This window comes from Leucoraja erinacea, chromosome 9 (genome assembly GCF_028641065.1).
Source record: "Leucoraja erinacea ecotype New England chromosome 9, Leri_hhj_1, whole genome shotgun sequence".
In the NCBI taxonomy this organism is placed as follows: Eukaryota; Metazoa; Chordata; class Chondrichthyes; order Rajiformes; family Rajidae; genus Leucoraja; species Leucoraja erinaceus.
Window position 1 is genome coordinate 31089915 of NC_073385.1, and position 26189 is coordinate 31116103.

At 41.4% G+C, this 26189-nt stretch overlaps 1 protein-coding gene and 1 long non-coding RNA gene across 2 annotated transcripts; one reads left to right on the forward strand and one right to left on the reverse strand.

The window, feature by feature from the left end:
- Positions 1 to 482: 482 nt before the first annotated feature.
- psma3 (proteasome 20S subunit alpha 3) lies at positions 483 to 24998 on the forward strand. Its single transcript, XM_055640492.1, has 11 exons — positions 483 to 636; positions 10433 to 10515; positions 11575 to 11698; positions 13653 to 13754; positions 14686 to 14759; positions 15034 to 15106; positions 20046 to 20111; positions 21730 to 21776; positions 24220 to 24287; positions 24734 to 24798; positions 24885 to 24998. Exons 1-11 carry the CDS (start codon positions 616 to 618, stop codon positions 24927 to 24929), a joined length of 768 nt encoding a protein of 255 aa, XP_055496467.1. The 5' UTR covers positions 483 to 615; the 3' UTR covers positions 24930 to 24998.
- On the reverse strand, positions 21548 to 24942 carry LOC129700205 (uncharacterized). Its single transcript, XR_008723992.1, has 2 exons — positions 24822 to 24942; positions 21548 to 22112 (listed from the first exon to the last, which is right to left on the reverse strand). It is a non-coding gene; the product is annotated as an uncharacterized LOC129700205 (long non-coding RNA).
- Positions 24999 to 26189: the final 1191 nt, after the last annotated feature.

Here is a 26189-nt window from a genome sequence, read left to right on the forward strand (position 1 = left end):
GAAATACATACAGAAAATGTTGAAAACATTCGTTGATTCTCACAATTTTTATCTGTGACTTTTTTTACATTTTTATTTAAAATTGCCATTGTAGATTGAGGAGTTGAGACCAGCAAAGGTCAACCAGGATACGCCAGCTTTTCGTGTCTATCTGCAAATGAAATGTTAATGGTCTTCGTGGCTTTTATCAAAAATTTACTTTATTCATAAAAAAACACAAGAAATACCATGCATACCTTGAGGACGGAGGCGTCCAGAGAACAGTGGTAATGCAATTAGTACATTTTCGTCAATTAATGGAGGCATTTACAGTACACTTCTTGAGGATGGAGTCATCCACATTACACTTGTAATGCAATTAACACACTCATTTCAATCCTCTGTACCCGACATCCCGACCTTCCCTCCCATCAGCCAAAAACCAACCCGACCAAAGATCCTATAGCAGAGCTATGCTATACAGCTCTGCTATAGGATCTTTGAACCCGACTCCAGCCTGCCCGTCTCACTGATTGGTTGCGGCTCGCGTCCAATCAGAAGGTGCGTCACTGTCGGGGCGGACAGGGAAAGAAAGCAACCGAGTGAGCGGCGTTGGTTTGATTCTTTGGGTTCGGAATGAGCTCCATCGGTACTGGGGTGAGTCGTGCCATGCCGTGGATTGCGGGTTTCTACGTTCGAGATGTGTGGCAATATGGGCGGTTTTGGTTTCAATCGTGGTGAGGGGAGTGGTAGCCGTAACCGGAGCCTGCGGCAGGCCTGGCTGCGCCACGGGTTGTGGGGTACGGAGAGTGAGGGGGACTTCATCGGGCTTCGTTCTGTAGCTTCATGGCACCGGGTACTGGCTTGCCCAGCAGTCTGGCCCTCCTTGTACATTCTGACTGCGAGTAATTCCCTTCGGCCGCGTCTCTGGCACTTGGTCTGTGCTGAGTCACCGGCAGGCTCACCGTCAAAGCGAAAGTGAGGACATGGAGATGGCTGTTAACTGGCAAGTTATTGTTGAGCGGCCTTATGACGGTCTGAAAGCTCCGGCTCTTCACAAAAAGATATCCGGCTTTTAAAATTCGCCCCCCCCGCCGCACACACACACAAAGCGCCGGAGAACGCAGGCAGCATCTGTGGAGGACATAGATAGGTGACGTTTCGGTTCGGGATCCGTCCATAGAATTAAAAATTCGTAAGCGTTTAATGACAGATTTATTTTTGTACACTCCACGTGGATTAAATCGTATTTTATAACCTGGTTCAATTTAACACACCACATGCATTTTTTGTTTAAATGTAGGTATACCAAGTTTATGTTACCATTATTTTCCTCTTGTGTTTTTGTTTGTGAATATAAGCTAAAGTGATAGACCGAGTGATTACGTTCTTAAAACACACACAAAAAGCTGGTGTAAAAAGCGAGTTCGGTATTTCCTGAAAAATGCAAGGAATCATGGGATTTTTCAAAGGTCATTCGCGATAAAGAAAAAGCTGGCTGTATAAACTATAAATTCTTATCATAATTTATGTGTAAATATATATTTAATCTGAGGGGTGCCAGGTAATGGGAGAGGGGTGTAACAGCAGAAGAGAGGGGGGAGATGCGAGTGGGAGATTGGGAGAGAGACTGGACCTGCTGTGCGCACATAGACCCGCAGCCAGGATCGAACCCGAGTCCCCAGCGTCGCAAACACTGCCAGGCTGCAGCGATATTGTTATTGTTACGACACGGCTGGGATAGGCCTTCTGCCTCTACCTATTACAGGAAGATATCCAGCTTTTAAAATGAGAATGGTCCTGATCCGAACATTGCTTGTCCATGTCCACTGCCTGACCCACTGAGTTGTTTCAGTACTTTATGCTTTCCTTGGGTGATAAAATTTGCAGAGGTCTTAAAGACACATTTGTTTTTGTACAAATGGATTGATTTATATTTTATCACCTAGTTCAATTTAGCATCCAGATTATATTTTTAATGTAAACCATCCCAACTTTATATGTTCCTGAAACATTGCCTATCTATGTTATCCACCGATGCTGCCTGGCTACTGAGCTACACCGGCCCTTTATGTTCTACTTTATGTTACCACTTTTCCTCTTGTATTATTGCTTGTGTATATGTTAAAGCAATAAGATGTAACTATATTTACTGATGCTAATGAGCAAAATATTTGATCACATTAATTTTTGATATCAATATAACCATATAACAATTACAGCACGGAAACGGGCCATCTCGGCCCTTCTAGTCCATGCCGAACACTTATTCTCACCTAGTCCCATCTACCTGCACTCGGACCATAACCCTCCATTCCTTTCCTGTCCATATACATATCCAATTTATTTTTAAATGATAAAATCGAACCTGCCTCTACCACTTCCACTGGAAGCTCATTCCACACAGCTACCACTCTCTCAGTAAAGAAGTTCCCCCTCATGTTACCACTAAACTTCTGTCCCTTAGTTTCCATAGCTACTCTACTTGTTTCCCTTACCTCGCATGATTCAATATCCTTCTCTTTGGTGAATACCGAAGAAAATAAATTGTTCAATATCTCCCCCATCACTTTTGGTTCTGCAGATAGCTGTCCACTCTGACTCTCTAATGGACCAATTTTATCCCTCGTTATCCTTTTGCGATTAATATAGCTGTAGAAACCCTTTGGATTTACTTTCACATTACTTTCCAAAGCAACCTCATGTCTTTTAGCTTTTCTAATTTCTTTCTTAAGATTCTTTTTACATTCTTTATACTCCCCAAGCACCTCATTTACTCCATGCTGCCTATAATTATTGTATATCTCTCTCTTTTTCCGAATCGTGTCCAATTTCCCTTGAAAACCATGGCTCTTTCCAATTATTACTATTTCCTTTCAACCGAACAGGGACATAAAGATTCTATACTCTTAAAATTTCACCTTTAAATGTCTTCCATTTCTCTTCCCCATCCTTCCCATAAAACAAAATGTCCCAATTCACTCCTTTTAAATCCTTTCGCATCTCCTCAAAGTTAGCCTTTCTCCAATCAAAAATCTCAACACTTGGTCCAGTTCTGACCTTTTCCATAATTATATTGAAACTAATGGTATTGTGATCACTGGACCCGAAGTGCTCCACAACACATACCTCCGCCACCTGACCCGTCTCATTTCCTAACAGGAGGTCCAGCACTGCCCCATCTCTAGTAGGTACCTCTCTGTATTGCTGCAGAAAACTATCCTGCACACATTTTACAATCTCCTAACCATCCAGCCCTTTTACAGAAAGTGTTTCCCAGTCTGTGTGGAAAATTGAAATCTCCCACAATTACTATATTGTGCTTACTACTAATATCTGCAATCTCCTGGAGTTGGGGGTCAGAAGTGGCTGAGAGGCGGGGTGGCATTGGCAGGTCCATTCATTTTAATCAAAATCTGTTATAAAGGTGTCTGTTAAAACCAGGGTTTTCTGTAAGATTGCAAGATAGTAGACCACACTGAATCTGTGCAAGTCACCATGTTTTGGACGCTATTCAGGTTTTCATTCCAATCAGTGTCGTAAATTGGCTTTATTGGCTTCATGGAAGGAAGCAAAGGGAAATGGTGAACGGTTGCTTCTCGGATTGGAGGCTTGTTACTAGTTGTGCTTCAGGGTTCGATGCTGGGCTCCATTACTGTTTGTCATCTATTTCAATGATTTGGATCAGAACATACGCTGCAAGATTAGCAAATTTGCAGATGATACAAAAGTGGGTGGTTTTGCAGATAGTGCAGATGGTTGTGAAAAATTGCAGCAGGATCTTTATCAATTGGCTGAGGAATGAGGAATGGTTGATGGAATTTAATGCAGAAAAATGTGAGATGTTGCATTTTGGGAAGTCTAACATGGGCAGGATCTACACAGTGAATGGTAGGGCTCTGGGTACTGTTGTGGAGCAGAGGGATCTAGGAGTGCAGGTCCATAGCTCCCTGAAGGTGGAGTGGCAGGTAGATTGGGTGGGGGGGGCGGGAAAAAGAAAGGAAGAGGCGGAGACAGTAGGCTTGTGGGAGAGCTGGGAATGGGGAGGGGAAGGAGGGAGAAAGCAAGGACTACCTGAAATTGGAGAAGTCTATGTTCATACTGCTGGGGTGTAAACTACCCAAGCGAAATATGTGGTGCTGTTCCTCCAATTTGCGCTGGGCCTCACTCTGGCATTGGCGGAGGCCCAGGAGAAAAAAGTCAGATTCGGTATGGGAGGGGTAGTTGAAATGCTGAGCCACCGAGAGATCAGGTTAGTTATTGCGAATTGAGCGGAGGTGTTGGGCGAAGTGATCGCCAAGCCTGTGCTTGGTCTCACCGATGTAGAGAGGTTGACACCTGGAACAGAGGATGCAGTAGATGAGTTCGGAGGACGTGCAGGTGAACCTCTGCCTCACCTGGAAAGACTGCTTGGGTCCTTGGATGGAGTCGAGTGGGGAGGTAAAGCGACAAGTGTAGCATTTCCTCCGATTGCAAGGGAAAGTACCGGGGAGGGGGTGGTTTGGATGGGAAGGTACGGATTGACCAGGGAGTTACGGAAGGAACGGTCTCTGCGGAAAGGGGAGGAGATGGGAAGATGTGGCCAGTGGTTGGAGGTGGCAAAAACGTCGGAAGATTATGTTGTATGTGACAGCTGGTAAGGTGGAAGGTGAGGACAAGGGGGACTCTGTCCTTGTTACGAGTAGGTGGATGGGGAGTGAGAGCGGAGCTGCGGGATATAGAGGAGACCCTGGTGAGAGCCTCATCTATAATAGAAGAGGGGAATCCCTGTTCCCTAAAGAATGAGGACATCTCCGATGCCCTGGTCTGGAACACCTCATTCTGGGTGCAGATGCGGCGTAGATGGAGGAATTGGGAGATGGGGACAGAGTCCTTACAGGAAGCAGGGTGGGAAGAAGTGTAGTCCAGATAGCCATGGGAGTCGGTGGGTTTGTAGTAGATGTCGGTCAGTAGTCTGTTACCTGCGATGGAGATGGTGAGGTCTAGAAACGGAAGGAGATGTTGGGAATGGTTCGGGTGAATTTGAGTGCCAGATGGAAGTTACTCCGACACTCATTCACCTGGACCATTTCTGATAAATTCACCTGGACCATTTACAAGGCGCACTCGGCCTCGTAGTGTGGTCCCCACTCCAGTCAAGCCCCAGGCTGCTGCAGGGCCTCCAGTGGCCGATCCACTGATGCCTCGAACCAGACCAATCGACCTGCTCCTCACAGCCACTGTACAGTCTTAAGATTCCACTCTATATCAAATTTATTTCCAGCTGCAGCATATTTGTGCATGGCGTGTTGTTCAGTCTCATCGCCCATCTCCATACAGGCTTCCCATTTTTACCTGTCCAAGAAGCCAGGCTTTGCATTTTCCAAATTTGGCCTGTTTGAAGCAGCTGTACAGGTAGAGCAGCTTCCAGCTCGCTGCCAACAGTTTGCACTAACTCGGCGTGTTAGACAGTTTCGTTGGAAAACATAGGTGGGTGATGTTTCGGGTCAGGAGCCTTCTTTAGACTGACGGTGGGGCGCGGGGGGGGGGGGGGGGGGGGGAGTGGATCCGGATGTAGTATGCTGAAAAGCTCTAGTAGGCTGTGGGCCGAGGAGCTTTATTCTGCGGTTTCGTGACCCAAGTCACCAAACTACATGAAATTTTCACATATTGTGTAAAAAAAAATTATATAAATCACCCCAGAAACTCGATATGAAGAAGACTTGCACATTTTTTAAATTAAATTAGGGAAAACCGGAAAAATGTCAGGAATTGTTTTGTCCAATCAAAGCACATTTAACATTGAGTTGTCTGCCAGTTGGCCAATCACGCGCTTGAGGAAATATTATACAAATAGAACCGCTTGGATAGTGACTTTTATATAAGCTAGGTAATTTGCAAAAGAAAAGCTTAAAGTTTTCCTGAACCGAAATAAAGTGCAAACAGACACATACACACAGGCAAAGATGAATCAAAACATGGAGGCCTGAACCAGAACCTGCTTAGCTTAGGTTATTGTTTGGGGCAATTATAACACTGGAGGAAATTGTATTTGATATGGCTTTGTGTTAAAGATTGGGAAGCTGAATAAGGGGCCTCTTCTTAGGCCATCTGCTTTGTCTCTATGGTACATTTTTGAGCTCTGAATGTGACATAAAGGTGAAGAGTTATGGCTTGTTTTGCTAGGTTTGAGAGAATTCAAGGCTGAGAGATGATAGACTACAGTTAGCTTTGGCTGTGTACAATTATAATGTGTGATAAGGAATAAGATGCAAGTGAAAGAATAGTTGCTTTGAGAAATAATTAGATTGAGGGAGCAGTTTATAGAAGGTTGAAGCAGATGGAATTCTGACGTAATGGTCTGAGATGTAGTCTCTTGTGTTCTGCCTGGTACATGAGATTGGAAATCCTACTTCCCGATAACAGGAAAGGCACCAAACTCATATTAAGTAAATTGACAGATTTACGACCCATGTATCTTTGGATGGAAGATGGAAATGTGCGTTTTGAACTTAGAAACTGTAATTCAGCAAACTTATATAATTACTGTTTTAGAGACATAGGTAGTGGTATTTCAAAATGTGTAAAATTATAGTAACACCAATTATGAAATGTATTGGCTTAATAGAAAGGTACACTTTAGACTTATAGAAATTGTTTAGATTTATAGGAATATATTTTCTCTTGGTATAGACAGTGTGTATGACTTGTGTGATCATTGTGTTATATATGTATCTTGTATTTTGAGGAATGGTCTTTCATAAGAGCCTACTGGGGTTTTGCTGTGTTGAAATAAAATAATTCTAAAACAGTTATAAAGCACAGGCAAACAAAGGCTGTAATGAGGCCAGGGAAGGGGGATCATGTGACTGATGTTGTAAATCACCAGAAGGACTCAGATGATTGGTTACTAGCTTGTCATACCCTCTGTATCTAAAATGTCTAATACCTATATAAATGCCATGAGTTTGTATCAAAGTTACTCCTCTCTGGACCCGCCCCAGAGCATCAGCTCTGTGTTGGAAGGTTCAAGAGACTAGTCTCAGCTGAATAAAGAATTGATTTTAACAGCAACAAGTGTTTGAGTCAAGTTGACTTTAGATTGAAAGAACTCAGTTTAACACGCTTTGTTTCAGGCAATGGCTGAGGGGGCTTCAGATCCCTGTTTTACTGGAGATTCCGATTTGTTGTTCTGTGGAATAAATGTCGTGGAAACTTGCAACAGGTTAATTGTATTTAGTGGGAAAAGCATTAAAAAGGCTGAAGAAAGTGCTGCAAAGTGGATTAAAGTGCAAGAAAGCCTTCAAAGTCCCTGCTGATGTGCTGGAACACAAAGAAGGCCCCCATGAATCAACTAACCGAAAGGTAAGACTAAAGTCTGCATTTATGAAAATCTATCTGTATGGACTTTAATTAATTTAATTGCACCATTTTATAATGTGAATTCATTCATTTATTCCTTATTCATTCAATCATTCATTCATTCAATCATGCATACATTCATTCATTCATTCATGAAATTGAGGGCTTAAACTATAACACAGTCAATTAAACTTTTTCACTAATGCCAGCTTGTTGTAGAGTAATAAGTCTTTAACAAATAATCTCGGAGCTGCCTGCGAAAACTTACCAGGAAAAAGTGCTCCGACCGCGGGGCCTAGGTACTCGCGGTAAAGAGCGATCGATATCCCTCCGTTTTTCTCCCGTTATCGGGGTCTGAAAACGACCGCTACAGACTGCACTATGTACAGCCCCCCCCCCCCCCCCCCCCCCCCCCCCCCCCCCCCCCCCCCCCGGCCCGCGGAGATGCTCCGCGATCACGAATCGGCCGCTTATTAATTGAGACAGCAAGTACCTAGGCCCCGCGGTCGGAGCACATTTTCCCGGTAAGTTTTCGCAGGCAGCTCCGAGATTATTTGTTAAAGTCTTATGACTTTACAACAAGCTGGCATTAGTGACAATATTTAATTGACTGTGTTATAGTTTAGGCCCTCAATTTCATGAATGAGTGAGTGAATGAATGAATGAATTTATTCACGTTATATTAAATTAATTAAAGTCCATACAGATAGATTTTCATAAATTCAGACTTTGTACCTTTCAGTTAGAGTTGATTCATGGGGGCCTTCTTTGTGTTCCAGCACATCAGCAGGGACTTTGAAGGCTTTCTTGCACTTTAATCCACTTCGCAGCACTTTCTTCAGCCTTTTTAATGCTTTTCCCACTAAATACAATTAACCTGCTGCAAGTTTCCACCACATTTATTCCACAGAACAACACATGGGAATCTCCAGTAAAACAGGCATCTGTGAAGCCCCCTCAGCCATTTTGTGTGCTTGCCTGAAACAAAGCGCGTGATTGGCCAACTGGCAGACAACTCAATGTTAAATGTGCTTTGATTGGACTAAAAAATTCCCGTCATTTTTCTCTGATTTAATAGAAAATGTGCAAGTCTTCTTCATATCGAGTTTCAGGGGTGATTTATATAAAACAATTTACACAATATGTGAAAATTTCATGTAGTTTGGTGACTTGGGTCACAAAATCCTATTTCTAGACACATTTTTGATGCTCGGCCCACAGCCTATAGGTAGAGCATCACTCAGCACTGGACAATTTTTTTTTTTTAACATTTTATCAAGCCAATTAACCTACAAACCTATACATCTTTGGAGTGTGGAATGAAACCGAAAATCTCGGAGAAAACCCACGCAGATCATGGGGGAACGTACAAACTCCATGCAGGCAGCACCCGTAGTCGGATCGAACCTGGGTCTCTGGCGCTGCATTTTGCTGTAAGGCAGCAACTCTACCGCATACTCCTCCTGGCCACAGAAATGGCAGGCAGATGACTCAAAAAGCAAAAAGCACTGTGCAACACTCTGTACCCCAGGTCCCTGACATAAAGTGGGAAGACCTCCCTGTACAGAGAGTGGCACTGGGGACCTCATTTGCTGTCAGATGGTAAAACAGAGTGTCACGGTGACTATGGACAGCAAACGAGGGTGAGGAAGTGGAGAGTGCAAGAGCAGCCTACACAAACAATATTTTCCCCACGTCTGTTCAGTTCACTTTGGTGTATTGACATGTGAAAACCTTTTGTGTGCTATCCAGTACAGAAAGACAATACATGATTACAATCGAGCCATTTACAGTGTATAGATACATGATAAGGAAATGTTTAGTGCAAGGTAAAGCCACCACAATCGGATCAAGGAAAGTCCGAGGGTCACCAGAGGTAGATGGATGTTAGGTCAGCACTGCTCTCTGGTTATGGTAGGATGATTCATTGCCTGATAACAGCTGGGAAGAAACTCTCCCTGAATCTGGAGGTGTGCATTTTCACACTTGTATGCCTTTTTCCTGATGGGAGACGCGTGACAATAAACTAAACTGAACCTGTTTCTGTGCAGAATCTGTGCTGCTTCCATGACTGGTAAACATGCTGATGTCTGATTAAAATTTTAGACACTATCACGCATGCTGCCTGGCATGATTTTTGTTTTCTTTTATGTTTTATTTTGTGTTTCCAGTAACTGCGGCATTTTGTTTTCATCAGTTAGCAGATAACAGAATATAACAGAATATCTTAGGACATAAACTTTTGGGGGGGATAGTTAAATTGTTGCATGCCATAGTTTCAAATGGCCTCGGTTAACTTTATACAATACAATACCGTTTATTTATATGAGGCTATTATGTAATTTGGATACAGATTTCTAATCAAACAATACCTATATCTTTATGAAATAAGAAACTAAATGGGATGCAAGAGTTTTAGATCCAGATGAAGAAAGTATTACAAACAACAGCAGGTCAGCATTATAAATATGAACAAACACATCTCAGATTTTAGAATTTTAAAAACAAATGACATTTTGTACCTGGTGCTATGCACACCTCTGATTTTTATGCGCTCAAAGGACATATTAGGCACCGAAAGATTCAAGATGTTAGGGATTTTTCATAAAGCAATGGGTGATCTGAAATATTGGATGAAATGGATGTGCAAGTTTCCATTTCATTAGAATCCATTACAGAAAAAGGAGACGTATCTTAGTTGCTAAATTGTGACACCCACAAACTTAAACAACTGAGGCAAATAGCATTTTATCTTTTGTTGGGTGGGAAGCCATGCTGAGATGAGATGATTTGACTGAGGGAAGATTTAATGGTATGAGTGCAGTCTGGTGGTGCCCTATATTTTCCACATAAATGTTTTGTAATACTTTAACCTGAGGAGATAATTTTAATTTTGCATATCTTTCATTTATTCTTTATCTCGCTACAACATCGCCTATTTCTCTTGCTTCCCTTATCCCTAACCAGTCTGAAGAAGGGTCTCGACCCGAAACATCACTCATTCCTTCTCACCACAAATGTTGCTTGTCCCGCTGAGTTACTCCAGCTTTTTGTGTCTATCTTTGAGATAATTTTGATAGTTTGCTATACAAGATGTTTTTTTTATTTTCAGTATGATTTGTCAGCGTCAACGTTCTCCCCTGATGGACGGGTTTTCCAGGTTGAATATGCAATGAAAGCTGTTGAAAACAGCAGGTAAGGAAGTCTTATTCATTGCAGAATGTTTTTGTTGAGAATTAACAACACTAAAGTTTGACCAAAGGTTATCAGCTTTTGTTTTTATTTCTGGGCCATGAGCAAATCAAAGTGCAGGAGTAACTCAGTGGGTCTGGCAGCATTTGTCGAAGGAATGGTTAGGTGAGCCTTCAGGTTCAAGAAGGGTCCTGACCTGAAACTTTGTCTGTTCATTCTCTCCACAGATACTGCTTGACCTCCTCGGTTATTACAGCACTTTGTGTTTTGCTCAAGATTCCAGCATCTGCCGTGGCCTTGTGTCTCTATGTCATGCTTTGTTGGAGTACTAGTGCAAAAGTATTAGTTCTCCAAGTGGCTGTTGATCCCTTGTAAGGATTGTTGCTGTGAGGTGGGCTTCTCGGGTCGGACTCCGGGTCTGCGGAGCCGCTGACAGAGCCCGAGGCTGGGACCTGGATAGACACCATGGAGGCGTGAAATGGGGCGTCGACAGCGGCGAGGCCTTGGGAAAACAATGGACGATTGGGGAGGGTTGGAGAACAAAGGATGATGGAGAACAAAGGACAATGAGGACCCGGCGTGGGGGAACTGCTGTGGGGGTGGGGGGGGGGGGGGTGGAGAACGAGAACAAAGGGAGGAGCTGGCGTGCTTTGTCACTTTGTCAGCGCCATAGGTGCCTGCTATTAGTATACATTGGGTGTGCAAGAAAAGATTTTCGCTGTTGCTGGTCACATGTGATAATAAAGTATTCCATTCCAAACCTGATTCTGTTAATCAGGAACACGAACCTCAGTGAATTCACGTCTCCAACTTTGCTATATAGGATAAAGTAGTTTGTAGCTACTTCTAAACTTGATAGAAGATTGTGTTTTTCATTATGTTCATTCTGCCTGATGAAAGTTGTCAATTTTGATTTTCACTTTTTTGACGAAGAATAACAAATATTTGAATGCTATGCTAGAATCTTAAAGTAAAAATTTGGCTCTCCTTTTCAAATGAAAATGACACATTAACTATTGAATGGGACAGGAAAAATATTAATGTTTTCCTTTGTTTGCACAGCACAGCCATTGGGATAAGATGTAAAGATGGAGTCGTCTTTGGAGTAGAGAAGCTGGTTCTTTCTAAACTATATGAACAGGGGTCGAACAAGCGGATATTTAACGTTGATCGTCATGTAGGAATGGTAAGATTTTTAAATGGGCTTCCAGTTAAAAAAAAAGATTACTTTTAATGTTGCAAGAATGTCCCACGGGTTTCATAATATCATTGAATAAAGTGTAATCGAGTCACAAAAAGATGAGGCAGATAATTAAATGGTTGTTCAATGGGGTTGTTTTTTTATGTATTAAAAGAAGAAAATTGGCAGCTGAAATGGTGAATTGCAGTAATAGGCTAAAATGCATTGTCACTAATGATGCCACAATTTTAAGTGCTGCTGGATGATCAAGACTATGTTGGAATTTATAAATGGGGATTTAAATAGGTATGTTGCAAAGCCTACCTGAAGCGTCGCTGAAAATCTGTCCCAGCCCGTGTGCGCGATTTTGGCGCCGTTTAGAGGGGGGCGGGTTTAAAACGCGATTTTCCCCTAGGCTGTTCAAATCGAGGATGTTCAGCCTAGTTAATTATTAACGAAAAATCGCTGGAAGATTCCGTAGATTTAGCTATTATTACTTTTAAGGGCTTTATCTAGTTGTTATAGTAGTTTAAAAATTAACCTCTAAAACCCTGACCGCCGGCAACCGGCCGGATCTCATACAGGGGACAACAGAAGGTAGGCTGTTTATTTTTACATTAAAAGGAGCTTCTTAAGATCCCTTTATACAAAGTTTAATGTTGCGAGTAGCTCATTTTGGCCCCATTATATCCCGCAGTATTTTTCTGGGCATTTGAGGGCACAAATCCACCGCAATGTGAACGTTCTAAACCAGCGCGTTCACAGGAACCCACTAGAAAGCTGATTTAAATTGACTTTAATTTACAGCAATTGAACACTAAATTCCTTCCATTTGGCCTATAAATTAATGTCAATGAGATTTAAAAATCATGTTTTATTGTGAATTATTTGTGAATATTATTTGTACACTTAGGCTATTTAAAAATGTTAATCATTTATTAAGAAATGGATAGATGTTTAGATCTAGTAATCGAAGTTTGAAATTAGCTACAATTGGGTAACTAACTAATTATATGCTTTAATTTCAGGTTATCCAAGTAAGATTGTTTTATATTTGTTTCAGAATGCTTCAATCTATGATAACTGAAAATTTCATTCAGTTCTCTTAATTTTTAAGAAAGTTATGGGCTTTTGACTGTCCTCGATCACTGCTTTTTTGTTATGTCCATAAAAAATCAGTAGGGAACAAGATGCTAATTTCCGAGTATGAAAATGGCCATATCTTTTTAAATACTTGAGATATGAAAGTGAATTAGGTGTCAAATTAAACTTCTTTTTATGCTTTATCTGATGGGATAAATTGCAGACTTGATTTTTAAAATCTCAAAATTTTAACATTGCTAATTTAAATTAATAAGACATTTGTAAAAATCACCAAACTCATTGGTGTTTAAACAAGTTTTGCAGTACAGCTTTTAATAACCTCAAGTTGAGTAAAGCAGCCCCACCCAGGAGGGTTACAATTGAGGCACTAATTAAGGTTCCAGTTGAAGTGGGGATAAGTTGGGCAGTGTTATGGAGATGGAAGTAAATTGCCTAAGTGACAGAGTGGATGAGGTTTGAAATTCAACAAGAGGTTAAATATGACAACAGTTTGACAAGATTGGCCATGGAAAAACACAAAGTTGGTACTTGAGGACTGAAAATGTACTTGCTAACCCCATTGTTTTATCTAGATTAAATGACTCTTCATCCAGCCATTGCATGTGAACAGTCCAATAGTTTGGCAAAAGTGCACGGTCGCAGGGGTGATATTTGTCATTGGGTAAAGTTCATTTGTTAGATAAAACGTGAGATAAAAAATATACTTGTAACAATTTAGTACATTAAATTACATGGGAAAATTGATTAAGAAAAATTAAATGGAATATTTTGTTAATTTATCATGTTATGTGTACCATATTTTGATTGATATACAAGCTAAATCAACAGATGGTGTTATGATTGGTTCATCCGACAGGCAGTAGCAGGTCTTCTGGCAGATGCACGATCTCTTACTGATATTGCAAGAGAAGAAGCTTCCAACTTTAGGTCCAATTATGGATACGATATTCCACTGAGGGTATGAAATCTATTCCATAGTGTTATTTTGGAATTACTCTTAATTTGCCCTGTGTGAATTGCATATGTAAAACTTAATATGCTAACTTTTAATCGAATGTCTCTTAAATATGCACTGAATGTATGATTTTCTATTGAATCCCTTCTATCTCCATGTTCGTGCTCCCTCTGGTGGTATATGCTCATGGCTATTGAACTAAATTCTCTCATCTTCCCACCCTCCCAGAGGCAGTGGTCTGCTATCTTTCCACATTGTTATGAAACTGCTGCCCTGTGTTTGCCGTACATCAACCTACAGGCATTTCTCTCTGAGGGTGCTAGTTAGCAGAGATAAATTATGAATCTTTGCTTTAAAAATATTTCTTACCCCCCTATGCCACCCATTTAACTAGTTATGAAGGGTCAAACTTAATTGCAGTTTACTAACTCTGAACTGAAGCTGGAATATTTTCAAATCTTATCTACTCATTATTGAAAAATGAATTGCAGTGGTTCTATACATTCTATACAGGTTTCCAGGGATGTGTTAGTTTCCAGTCATAAGTCTGGAGAATCAAATTTAATGGAAGTGTACAAAGAAACCTTGACCAGCTTTAGATAAAGTAGAAAAAACTTCTGAATAGTAAAACAACGAGAGACGAAGGGAGACAGTGGCTGGATTAAAATCAAAAGGTGATGTGTAGGGAATAAAGAGTAGATCGCTATACAAAGGGCCAAATTACCATTGTCTGGTTATTTTAAATCGCATGGATTTCTATCCTTGTAATTTAAGTCCACAATGAATATCCCTGTATTGTACTTAGCATTTGAAAATCATTTCAGAAATCCAACCGTTACTATTTTTTATAATGCACTTGGACTGATTTAGAAAGTTATTACAAATCTTGATAATTTACTCTAAAACTTTACTAAACGTTTCTCTTTCTTTTAAGCATCTGGCAGACAGAGTAGCAATGTACGTCCACGCTTACACGTTATATAGTGCTGTGAGGCCGTTTGGAAGCAGGTAATTTTATGGGATATTATCCATTGATTTAAATAATTATGTAGTTGATCTAAGCCATCTTTTGTATCATTGAGTGGGAAGATTGGGGAATGTGTGCCAACAGTTTATTGTTTTGAAATTATCAGATTGTTTAGAAATGTGGCGTACTTGATGAATGGGGTAATGTGGAAATTACATTCTTCTACATACAATTTTTCAACTATAAGTCATTTACATTTATTCAAAATGAAATTCTTTGACCAAAATTTATTCCAAAAATGTTGTTTTTATATAGTTTTATTATGGGGTCTTATGACAAGGATGATGGTGCTCAGATGTACATGATTGATCCTTCAGGAGTGTCCCATGTAAGTGTCTCTAATCGCATATTGAGAATTCAATTTTTTGATGTTACAGTGGTTTTACATGTCAAATGTACACCCAATGGGATTTTCAATTTGGGTAAAGTTTTGTAACCTTCACTTTTGATTTAGAATGGGCTTAGTATTGTATTTTGTAAATCAAGTTTGACTTGCATTATATTCTACATAACTAAAAGTCTTTGTCTTGTTTGTGTATGTGCCCATGACGCGTCTCTGTGTCAATCTGGTTAATTCCTCCTATCTTCTTCCAAACGCTTCCCATTTTCACACATCCTACTCACATTTTCCCCATGGTGGCGATAAACATCTTCCCGTCGCATTTCCAGAGAGAGAGGGAGAGTGCCCGCAACCCCCAACACGTTGAGTCCACGCTGCCCGCCTCCCCAACGTGGGCACCATTGATTGCGTCCATAAATTCCATAATTTTCATAGTAGGGGTGATTGGCTCCAGGGGGCACCTGTCTACGGGGTGAGCGCCACTGGCCCCCGCATTGGGGGACGGGGCCCAACTGGTCCTACTTGGTCTAGTGTCATATAAAATGTGGGTATAATTAGACTTCTCCATTTCACAATATTGTAATTTCGTTGGCAGAGGTTCAAGATTTGTAGTTAGTCCACCCAAAATGTTGACCTTTTGGGTATTTTTAATCTGAACCGAGGGGGTAGTTAAGATTCAACTGCAGTGGGTGGTCAAAGGTAGGATCAAGTAAGGATGATAAATATCCTTTGTTTAAAGATTGTTTTGGTTACCATGTTATGGGAAAGCTATTGTCAGGCTGGAAAGGGTGCAGAGAAGATTTATGGGGATGTTGCCAGGATTTGAGGGCCGGAGCTACAGGAGAGGTTGAGCAGCTTAGGACTTTACTGGAGGCCAGGAGCACAGTGGTGATCTTATAGAGCATGGGCTGCGGAACTGGGGGGGGGGGGGGGGGCACTTTTTTTGGCTACTGTACGGGGTGATCGCTGGTCGGCGCAGACACGGTGGGCCGAAGGGCCTGTTGCCGAGCTGCCTCTCTAAAGTCTAAAAGGCTGTCGTCTAAAGACCAAAGCGGGCTGGACTGATATGTGTAGGAAAGAACTGCAAATGTTGGTTTAATTTGAAGGTAGAAACAAAATGCTGGAATAATTCACCCTACAGGAAGGGTCTCGACCTAAAACGTCACCAGCTGGCTTCTCTCCAGAGATGCTACATGTCCCGTTGAGTTACTCCAGCATTTTGTTTCTACCGGAGTGATGTGTATCTGGGCGATATTATTGTCGGGTTGCAGCCGCAACGCCACCACAGCCTCCGAAGTCAGCCAGCTACGTGATGGTAAGTCCACAGGCTCTGTAACCGGTGCCCTCAAGGTCGATTCTAGTTGGAGGCCGCCAGCTCCTAGAATCTAGCAGCCGGGGACTAGCTGCAGTTCCCGGGTCCCAGGCTGCAGCCTCCCGTTTGGCTCGCGTGTCCCAGGTCTGGCTGTAGTGCCCAAGTTGCCTGTGTGCCCCGGCACTGGCTGCAGTTCCCAGGTTGCGAAAACCAATTGGGGGAAAAAAAGACGCCTGCGAGCCAGGTTTTGGGTTACGGGCCGGATGTGGGCCGTAGGTTGCCGAACCCGTCCTAGATGCAGGGGCCGCGGAGCGTTTTTGAAAGTGAAACGTGAGCGGGGGGGAGGGGATATCTCTCTCTCTCTCTCTCTCTCTCTCTCTCTCTCTCTCTCTGTGTCTCCCCCCCGAAATGTCACTCTCCATTTCTTTCTCGGATGTTGCCTGACCTGCTGGGTTACTTTGTGTTTTGCCTTTTTGCTTTTTGTACCTGGAAGCTAACATTCGGTGATTTGTATACAAGGACATCCAGGTTTTTCTAAATACCAACACCTTTCACTTCCTAACCATTAAAAAGCAAGTACTGTCATATTTTATGAAACCAACTAGATGTCTTTTCTCCACGTTACTTGACATCTGCCAACACACCCTATCACCCAGATACCTGCCCTACAGATCGGGAGCGATCCTCAACCTCCCCCGAGCGTTCCCGACCACCCCTCCCCTCTATCCCAGACTGGGATCCACGATGCCACACTCTCGACGCCAGACACCTGCCCACAGCTCCAGACACCATGCTGGCGCAAGACCCCCTTGGGGGCAGGTGAGACGTTTGGCCGGCTGCGGGGCTGCGAATATGTACACGTTACGCAGGGTGAGGATGGGGCATCACACACACGCACACGCGTGATCGCTCAGCCCCCTCACTTTCAATCGACAACCAGAGGACATAGGTTTAAGGTGAGGAGTGGAAAAAAGGAACCTGAGGGGGAACCCATTAGATTAACTGTGGTGGGTCTTTGGAACATGCTGCCAGAGGAGGTAGTCAAGGCAGGTAGTATAGCAACGTTTGAGAAACATTTACACATGTACATGGATAAAATAGGTTGTGGGATATGGGCCAAATGCGGGCAGGTGGGACTAGTGTAGATGGGGCATATTGGTTGATGAGGGCAAGTTGGGCCGAAGGGCCTGTTTCCACACTGTATGACTATGTAAGTGAACCAGATAAATTGTTAATAATCCAGTAATTGTATGATTATTTATTGAAACCAGGTGTTTAAATAGTTTTTTTTTCCCGACATCTCAGCTGCCAAAGTGGGATTTAAACAGGTGCATCTGGATTTTTTGCGGTAGTATTTAGGTGTTAGTCCAGTTATATACCACTAATTTAGTTCTCTTCTACCTTCATGGTGTTTTTGGATAGAGAATTCCAAAGGTGCTCCACCATATGGGGAAGAAAATTCTTATCTTTGTCTAGAATGGCAACCTTTTTGAGACAACATCTAGGGAAACTATCACTCCTAACGTTTTGGTATGTCTCAAAGAGATGGTCTCAATTCTTTTAAATTCAAGTAAATGAACACAGTTTGGATAATTTCTCCTTTGCAGCGCAAGCTGCAAATGCAGAAACAATTAGGTGTACCTTCAATGCACTCTGTTATAAGTATAATATTCATTTGCTCAAGGTGACCACTTAACACAATTCCAGCTGCAAAAAATATGGATTTAATGCAATAAGATTTATTTACTCTTGCACCCACCTTTTCCTGCTGTAAAGGTCCACATACAGCTTGCCTCATTAATGGAAATGCAAGGAATGGCAGATACTGGAATCATGAGCCTGGAGAAGGGCCCTGACTTAAAATGTCACTCTCCATTTCTTTCTCGGATGTTGCCTGACCTGCTGGGTTACTTTGTTTTGCCTTTTTGCTTTTTGTACCTGGAAGCTAACATTCGGTGATTTGTACACAAGGACATCCAGGTTCTTCTAAATACCAACACCTTTCACTTCCTAACCATTAAAAAGCAAGTACTGTCATATTTTATGAAACCAACTAGATGTCTTTTCTCCACGTTACTTGACATCTGCCATGTCCTTGCGCATTCACTCGGGCTGTCTACAATCTTTTGAGTTGCTCATAACTGACTGCTCACCTTAGAATCAGGCTATCAGCAAAACAACTTGGATAAATTACATTTGGTCCCTTGATCCAGATTACTGATGCAGATTGTTAACAGCTGCACCACACATGAGTCGCAGCCTCCCAAGAATAAAATGACTCCTTTATTCCGACTATACTGTCCTTCAACCAATCTTCAATACCACATGCACTACTTTTCTTCAATCACCTGTGTTGCAACCTATCAATCAGAAGACATCTACTGCTATCGTCCTTGTCTGTTTGCCTGTTACAACTTCAAAGGGTGCTTAGCAGATTTGTATACAAATTGTGACAAAGACGGTGGCAAATCAGCCCATCAGATCCAGTCCAGATCCCAGTAGAGCAGCCCCATCGGTGCATTGGATTCTTTCCAATGCTTTCTTTCTTGCACACCGTTAAACTCTCCTTGATTCCTATTTGTTATTTATCTACACTAAGGGTAATCTTATGGCAATCAATTTAACTCAATCTGCATGACTTTGCAAGGAATTTGGCGTACCTGACAAATCATGCAGTTATGGGGAGAATGTACAATCTGCATACAGATAGGACCGAAGGTCTGAATGAAATCTACTGGGTTCCTGGAAGTTGAGGCAGCGGCACCAATCCATAACCACGATAAAGCGGTTCTATCTTTACTTTAGAGATACAATCTGGAAACAGGCCCTTGGGCCCACGGAGTCTGTGCTGACCAGCAATTACCCCATATAGGTGTTTAAATACCTCCTTAATGCAGGTATAAGAGAGCTCTAGTCTTTCCATCACCTTAGGAAACTTTTATTGCTGTTATCAATATGAGGACCAACGTTGTGCCAATAAAAGTCAAAGAAGCCATTATGAGACTGAGAAACAAGAATAAAACTGTTGAAACATCAGCCTAACCTTAGGCTTACCAAAATAAACTTAGGAACATCATTAAGAAGAAAGAGAGCACTGGTGAGCTTACTAATCGCAAAGGGACTGGCAGGCCAAGGAAGTCCTCCACAGCTGATTACAGAATAATTCACTCTACAATAAAGAAAATACCCAAACACCTGGCAGACAGATCAGAAACACTCTTCAGGAGTCAGGTGTGGATTTGTCAATGATCACTATCCGCAGAAGACTTCATGAACAGAAATACACTTCACTCCAAACCTGTTCTTCGATATATTGCTGGTATGCCTACCTAACTCCACTATGCCGATGAACTGGTAACATTTTATTCCATGTAATACTTTCTTAGCTATTATTGAATGCTATAAGCAGTCAAAGTTATCAAATTCAATAATGCAGCTAGGGTTTAAAAAGATTGGTGTTTATTAACCTGATGTAGCACTTAAAATTTGCATGTTTAAGGTAGGTTTAAACTGTTCTGAGAAATTATAAGATCATTGGTCCTTGTGGTTTCCTTTTTAATGGTACCATGCATGAAAACTGATATATGGTAGCTAATATTCAAATTGTTTCTGCAGGGTTACTGGGGGTGTGCAATTGGAAAAGCTAAAGAAGCAGCAAAAACAGAAATTGAGAAGCTGCAGGTATGTTAGATATTTTAAATGGAATTATGAGTGTATAATAACTGGCATATGTAATTTTTTTGAAACCGTGGGAATGATTGTTATTGTTTGGTCAGACGAGATCAGGTAGAATGAACTCGATAGATAGCAAAGCTGCTGACTCGGAGTGCCGTCTGTGTGGAGTTTGCATGTTTTCCTGGTGACCAAGTGGGTTTCTGTGGTTTCCTCCCATAACTCAAAAATGAATAGGTTGAGCAATTCACAAAGTGAATCTAACTCGATAGATCAGGCAGCATCTACTGAGGGTATGGACAGGTAACAATTTGGGTCGGGAGCTTTCTTCAGACTGATTGCAGGGGAAGAGCAGGAAAAAGTATAATTAGCTATGGTAGATTGTATAGTTGAGTGGTGTTAACTTGGACAGAATAAAGAAATTGTGAATAATGTAAATGGTGGGCCGAAAGACCTGTTTTCTTGCTGTATCTATGAACCTGCCCTTGTAGACGTTTAAAAAAAATCAAAATGCTAAGTATTGAGCTTGATCTTGCTGATGAATTGCTTAGTAAGTAAATCTCAGACTTCTATGTGTTTCTGAAAACCTGGGACTAAGTGATGGACAAGTAAATCTGTCAATGGAGCCCAGGCCTGCTGGTTGACCTGGTCCAGCAGTTAAGACCCCGATGCCCTTTACTCCACGTTTGAAATCAAAGATTTAGGTGCAAAGTTGGGGGTAAATTTCTTGTTAAAATTATTCTTTCATTTCAATTGTTTTCATTAGGTTTGTATTGCCCTTAATTTTTTTAATGATACTGTAAGGCATTTAAAACCCAGTAAAATAATTCCAACTTTTTCCAACTGGCAAAGCTCCACCTTTAGTTTAGCTGGCTGGCAGCTAGATTCTTCTTTCAATACAAAGGCCCACCTAGTTGAACTCTTTGGATCCAGTAGCTTCATTGGGCATGGGCGAACTCTGGGCAATGATTCTAGGCAGAGGGAACAGACCCGTACAATGAGGCCGATAGTCATCATACATATTGCATTCTCAAATGCTTTTAACGTGTGCCAGAATTTGTATTCAGTTGTACTCTGTTGGGAGAGATACTACAACTAAAATATTATCTGCAGTAAGTACTATATAAGTGTTAATGGTTAATTAACAAGTCTTCCACATCTTTGACTCGTAGGAATGTTATAGTCTATAAATCCAGTGCTTAAATACTGATACGCCTTGCATGAAAGTAATTAAGTTATATTATGTTTTTCTGTCAGGCTGGAGTGATTGATTATTCATCTACTGTGGCCTGTAAAGAGAAACAGAGTTCCATCTCTCGGTCTTCAAAAATACTTGTCTTGACAGCCTTTAACTAAGACTATATTTATGAAAAAACATGTCTGTTTTTTTGCAGTATTTGTACATGTACATAGTTTATCACAAATCGACATCAAGCCAGTGTACATCCTGTTAGAGGCTTTATTAAAACAGAGGTTACATTAAAAAGCATTTAACAATGTGGCTTCAAAATGAAATAAATCTGCATCTTTTTTGAATCACTTGCTTAAGATAAAAACTGGGCTTGCTTTGGAGTGTACTGAAGAACATAATATCTAATATATAAACACTCTTCATGATTCATTTTAGATGAAAGATATGACATGCAGGGAAGTTGTTAAAGAAGTGGCAAAAATGTAAGTATTTTTTTACAAATAGCTGAAATACGTTGACATTTTTATTTACTTAAACTGTTGCTGCATGAGGAAACTCGTCTTCATTTTGTGCAGGCATGCCTGCTACAGATATCACCTGCTGGTGTGTTGTGTGAGCTGACATATTAAGTGTAATATGCAAGTCTGAAGAATGGTCTCGACCCAAAACATCACCCATTTCTTCTCTCCAGAGATGCTGCCTGTCCCACTGAGTTACTCCATCTTTTTGTGTCTATCTTCGGTTTAAACCAGCATCTGCAGTTTCTTCTTACATATTAAGTGTAACTTTGTTCCTTTTCATACGTTAGATCAAATCTTCTGTTGAGAGATCGACAAAAAGGATTAAAATCCATAATTTTGTTTGTACACAAGACAATATTACTTTGAAGATGTTTTCCATTTGATATCAGACTCTGAGTTCATGTCTCAAACATGAGACCTTTTCTGGAAAACCTGCATAATATAGCCCAGTGTGTTTGGTTCGATGTACTGGTTGAAATAGAACAAATAATCTGATAAGAGCTAGATTATTTTTTTTAAAAGTGAGCAAAAGCTTAATAGCAGAGATGACAGGTTTTAATTCTACCCAGGCAAAATATCTCTATGCAATGAAAAACTCTATGTAAAAACCTTATAACTTAGTGGTGGATTGTCAGGAGCATGACAAATTGGCACAGAAGGCAACAGCTACCAGGTCAAATCCATGCCCCCATAACTACTTGAGTGAATTTGTAACAAATCCAGAAGATCTCCTATATTTGATGAATTCATCAATACTGCTTTTTATTATCTCCACACTACCCTTCACTGAACTGTTTGGTAATGAAAAAAACTTTCCTTGTATTTCTTATCTGAACCAACATTGATTATTTCCATTTTGTTTTAACCATTGCTCCAATAGCACAATAACTACTCTCATCCAACTTCTGCAGGTGAAACTAATCATTGCTAGAGCTCTTCTGGTAAATCTTTTCTGCATCATGTTTTGGAGCCTTCAATCCTTAAGTGAGTGATTGGAATGCAATACAGTTCCAGCCTTGCCTTCTCTTTTTGAACTCCATCTCTATTTATCAATTCCATGCTTTATTAACCATTATCTGATCTCCTTCCACTTTCCTGCAGTATGCACTTGGCTCCCTTTGTTCCTGTAGCTTCTTTCAAATGCACACATTCTGATCTACGTTCTATCCGCTAAAATCACTTAATATTAAACTAAATTTCCCAGTTGCTTGTCCTCATTCACTGTACTTTGCCACCTTGCAGACTGTTTAAATTCAAGCCGGCATGCAGGGACCCTGCATATTCCCTATCCAATATTATAAAGCCTTGGTCCCAACGTTAACATACTTTGGTGTTTAAAAACAGTTTCTCCCTCTTGTTTTCTGCCAATTTCCTATTTGTACGCTCTGAGTAATGGGAACTACATACATCCTGACATCTATCGTTCAGTGTACAGTGACCAAAAATGGTACAACTTACAAGATGCATAATAATAACTAATTCACATTTTGCAGACTTGTAGGTGGTAACAAACTGCACCTGCTGCTTTGTTCGACCACATATTTAACAACAGTTGCACTGCATTAGAAGTATCACCGCTCAAATAATTCGGACGCAAGAACCCATTCACGAAGGTGGCTCAACAGCATCTTTGTGGGCAAAAGGCTTGTGCATTAAGTGCTTGACTTGTCAATGCCTCCATGTTTGTAAAGTAGATCTTTCATGATCATGGTAATAGAAAATGGTGGAAATTAAAACCATGCTGAGGTGTAAACCAAGCACTTCAGATTTTCTGCATGCTTTTCTCTTTTGTATTTTCCAATGGTTAGATAAATGGTTAAACTGCTCAGCGTAAGCATTGGAATCCCTTACCTACCCAATTGGGAGTTGGTAAGGCTGATGAGTAAATTAGATTTCTGCATTCTGTTTTGCTTTTAACCTGCATTACTGCCAGCCCAATGAGCAGGGTAGTGACATTCTGCACTGCTACTCGCAAAGGGAATGTAGATGTGAGATAATGCCTTTTAGACAGTCTTAACTGCTAAATCAAAAATAATTTAATTGTTGCAATTGTTTAGCTTAGCTGGTCCACCAGATGGAGCACTTGGTAACATGTTTAGAAATTCAGTGGGGTGCTTTTGGCTTAGAACATTAATACTTTTTGCACACTTTTCCAAGTGCATCTCTCATTGACATTTAAGAACTAAGAGTAGCACAATATTGAAAATCCATAGCCCTAGTACCAACTGCTGGTGGTCCAGGGTCTTTGAATGATATCACAAGTTTCCCAGTATACTTTCTCTCAAGTTGATGAAGGCATTTGAGAAGGTCTGGAGAAAACTCAACCTCGGGACGAATTCTTAAATGTTGTATTTTTCCAATTTATTGCCTATTTGGTGAAATATTGTATTTGTTTAATCTCCAGAATCTACATTGTCCACGATGAAGTAAAGGATAAATCCTTCGAGTTGGAGCTCAGCTGGGTTGGAGAAAGTAATATATTTTCCTTAATTCTGTGAATACCTCTTCAAAATAACATTAATTTCAAATACTCCTGTTGAAAACATTCTTTAAGCATTTGTATTTTGTCAACCAGAGGTGTGGGAAGTGACTGCGTATTATATCTGAGTTTAAGACTTTGTTACAATTCCAAATTTATATCTGAACCAGTAATTTGAGCATCTTTTGTCACAACACCAAATAGACAAACTTGTGGTATGTTCAAATCTATGGAAATAGTTGATTTGCAACCTATTGTGAGCCAGGTTTATCAACATCATTCACATGGTACTGGCTTATTTACCTGCTTAATGGAATATGATTCAGGGCATAGCTCAGTGCACAAATCAATGATGGTTGAACTACAGCTGTTACTCCACTGCATATTTATTGAGCTTAGAAATTAACATTAATGCTGATGTTTCACACTTGTTTTGCAGTTACAAATGGCAAACATGTACTTGTACCTAAAGATGTAAAAGAGGAAGCAGAAAAATATGCCAAAGTAAATTAAATTCTTATATTTACAAATTTCAATTTGTGTAGCTTTTCTGAAGGACTCTTCCTCATTGGACTTTGCTTTTTCTTTAGGAATCTCTCGAGGAAGATGATGAATCTGACGAAGACAACATGTAATTATTCCTATATACAATGCTGTTTGTAATGCCTCCTGCCTTTTTATTATTAAAAGCTGAAATCGCAGCATCAAGTTTGATGTGTTTTCTCATGTTTGTAAATTTGAACTTCACCAAATCCTTGGAGAAATGAAGCTGGAGACTTCCTGCTGTTACAATGTAGTATTATTGGTCAGATTGTGACCAAAATAAAATGTTGTCCATTGACTTGATTGGTTTTGCTTAATATGTCTAATTGCAGACATTGAGGCTGCTCCATTCAAAGTAGGTTCAGTGTGGCTAAGCTTAATATGATAAAACAGCACTGCTGAGATGTCTGTGCTAAGCAAAACTAATTTAATTTTAGTTTAAAAAATACAGCATGGAAACAGGTACTTGGCCCACTGAGTCTGCACCAACCAGCGATCACCCATACAATGGGGACAATTTACAAAAGCCAATTAACCTACACAACTGTACATCTTTACAAGGTGGGAGGAATCTGGAACACCCGGAGAAAGCCCACGTGGTCACAGGGAGAATGTACAAACTCTGTATACAGCGGCCATAGTTAGGAAATAACCCAGGTCTCTGTAAGGTAGCAACTTTACCACTTTTGCCCCAGTCACACCTGCCTGCATATGATCATTATCCGGGGTCTCCAAACTATGGCCCGCAGGCCACATCCGGCCCACCACAAGATTTTATCCGGCCTGCAGCAAGCTCTATGCGGCAGGCTATTTAACGGGTTCTGAGGTAGCGCAGCTTTAGAGACGAAACACGGGAAACAGGCCCATCGAAGCGATGCCCGTACGCACTAGCACTATCCTGCACGCACTCAGTACAAATTCAATTAACCTGCAAACGTGGAGTGTGGGAGGAAGCCAGAGCACCCAGAGAGAACCCACGCAGGTAGAGAGAACCCACGCAGGTACAAACTCCGTACAGACAGCACCCGTAGTCAGGATGGAACCTGGGTCTCTGGCGCTGGCCCCGTGTTGTAAAGACAAGTTGTGGGGTGGGGAGTGGAGTGAGCTAGTTGGCAGCAGGGTCGGTGTGTAGCGGTCCCCCCCCCCCCCCCCCCCCCCCCCCCCCCCCCCCCCCCCCCCCCCCCCCCCCCCCCCCCCCCCCCCCCCCCCCCCCCCCCCCCCCCACCCCCCCAGGGTGACCCGTGAACAGCTCCCCCCTCCGGGGTGCCACACTGACCTGGACCCTTTGACTGGGTCTCCGCCGACACGGCCAGTGGCAATCCTCCCCTGCCCTCTTTTCTCTTTCTCTCTCT

Excerpts from the sequence above, each read along its gene's own strand:
- psma3 (XM_055640492.1), top strand. The coding sequence starts at position 616 with ATGAGCTCCATCGGTACTGGG. Across the intron at positions 637-10,432 it reads TGAGCTCCATCGGTACTGGG|TATGATTTGTCAGCGTCAAC; the intron begins GTGAGTCGTGCC and ends TTTTATTTTCAG. Across the intron at positions 10,516-11,574 it reads AAAGCTGTTGAAAACAGCAG|CACAGCCATTGGGATAAGAT; the intron begins GTAAGGAAGTCT and ends TTGTTTGCACAG.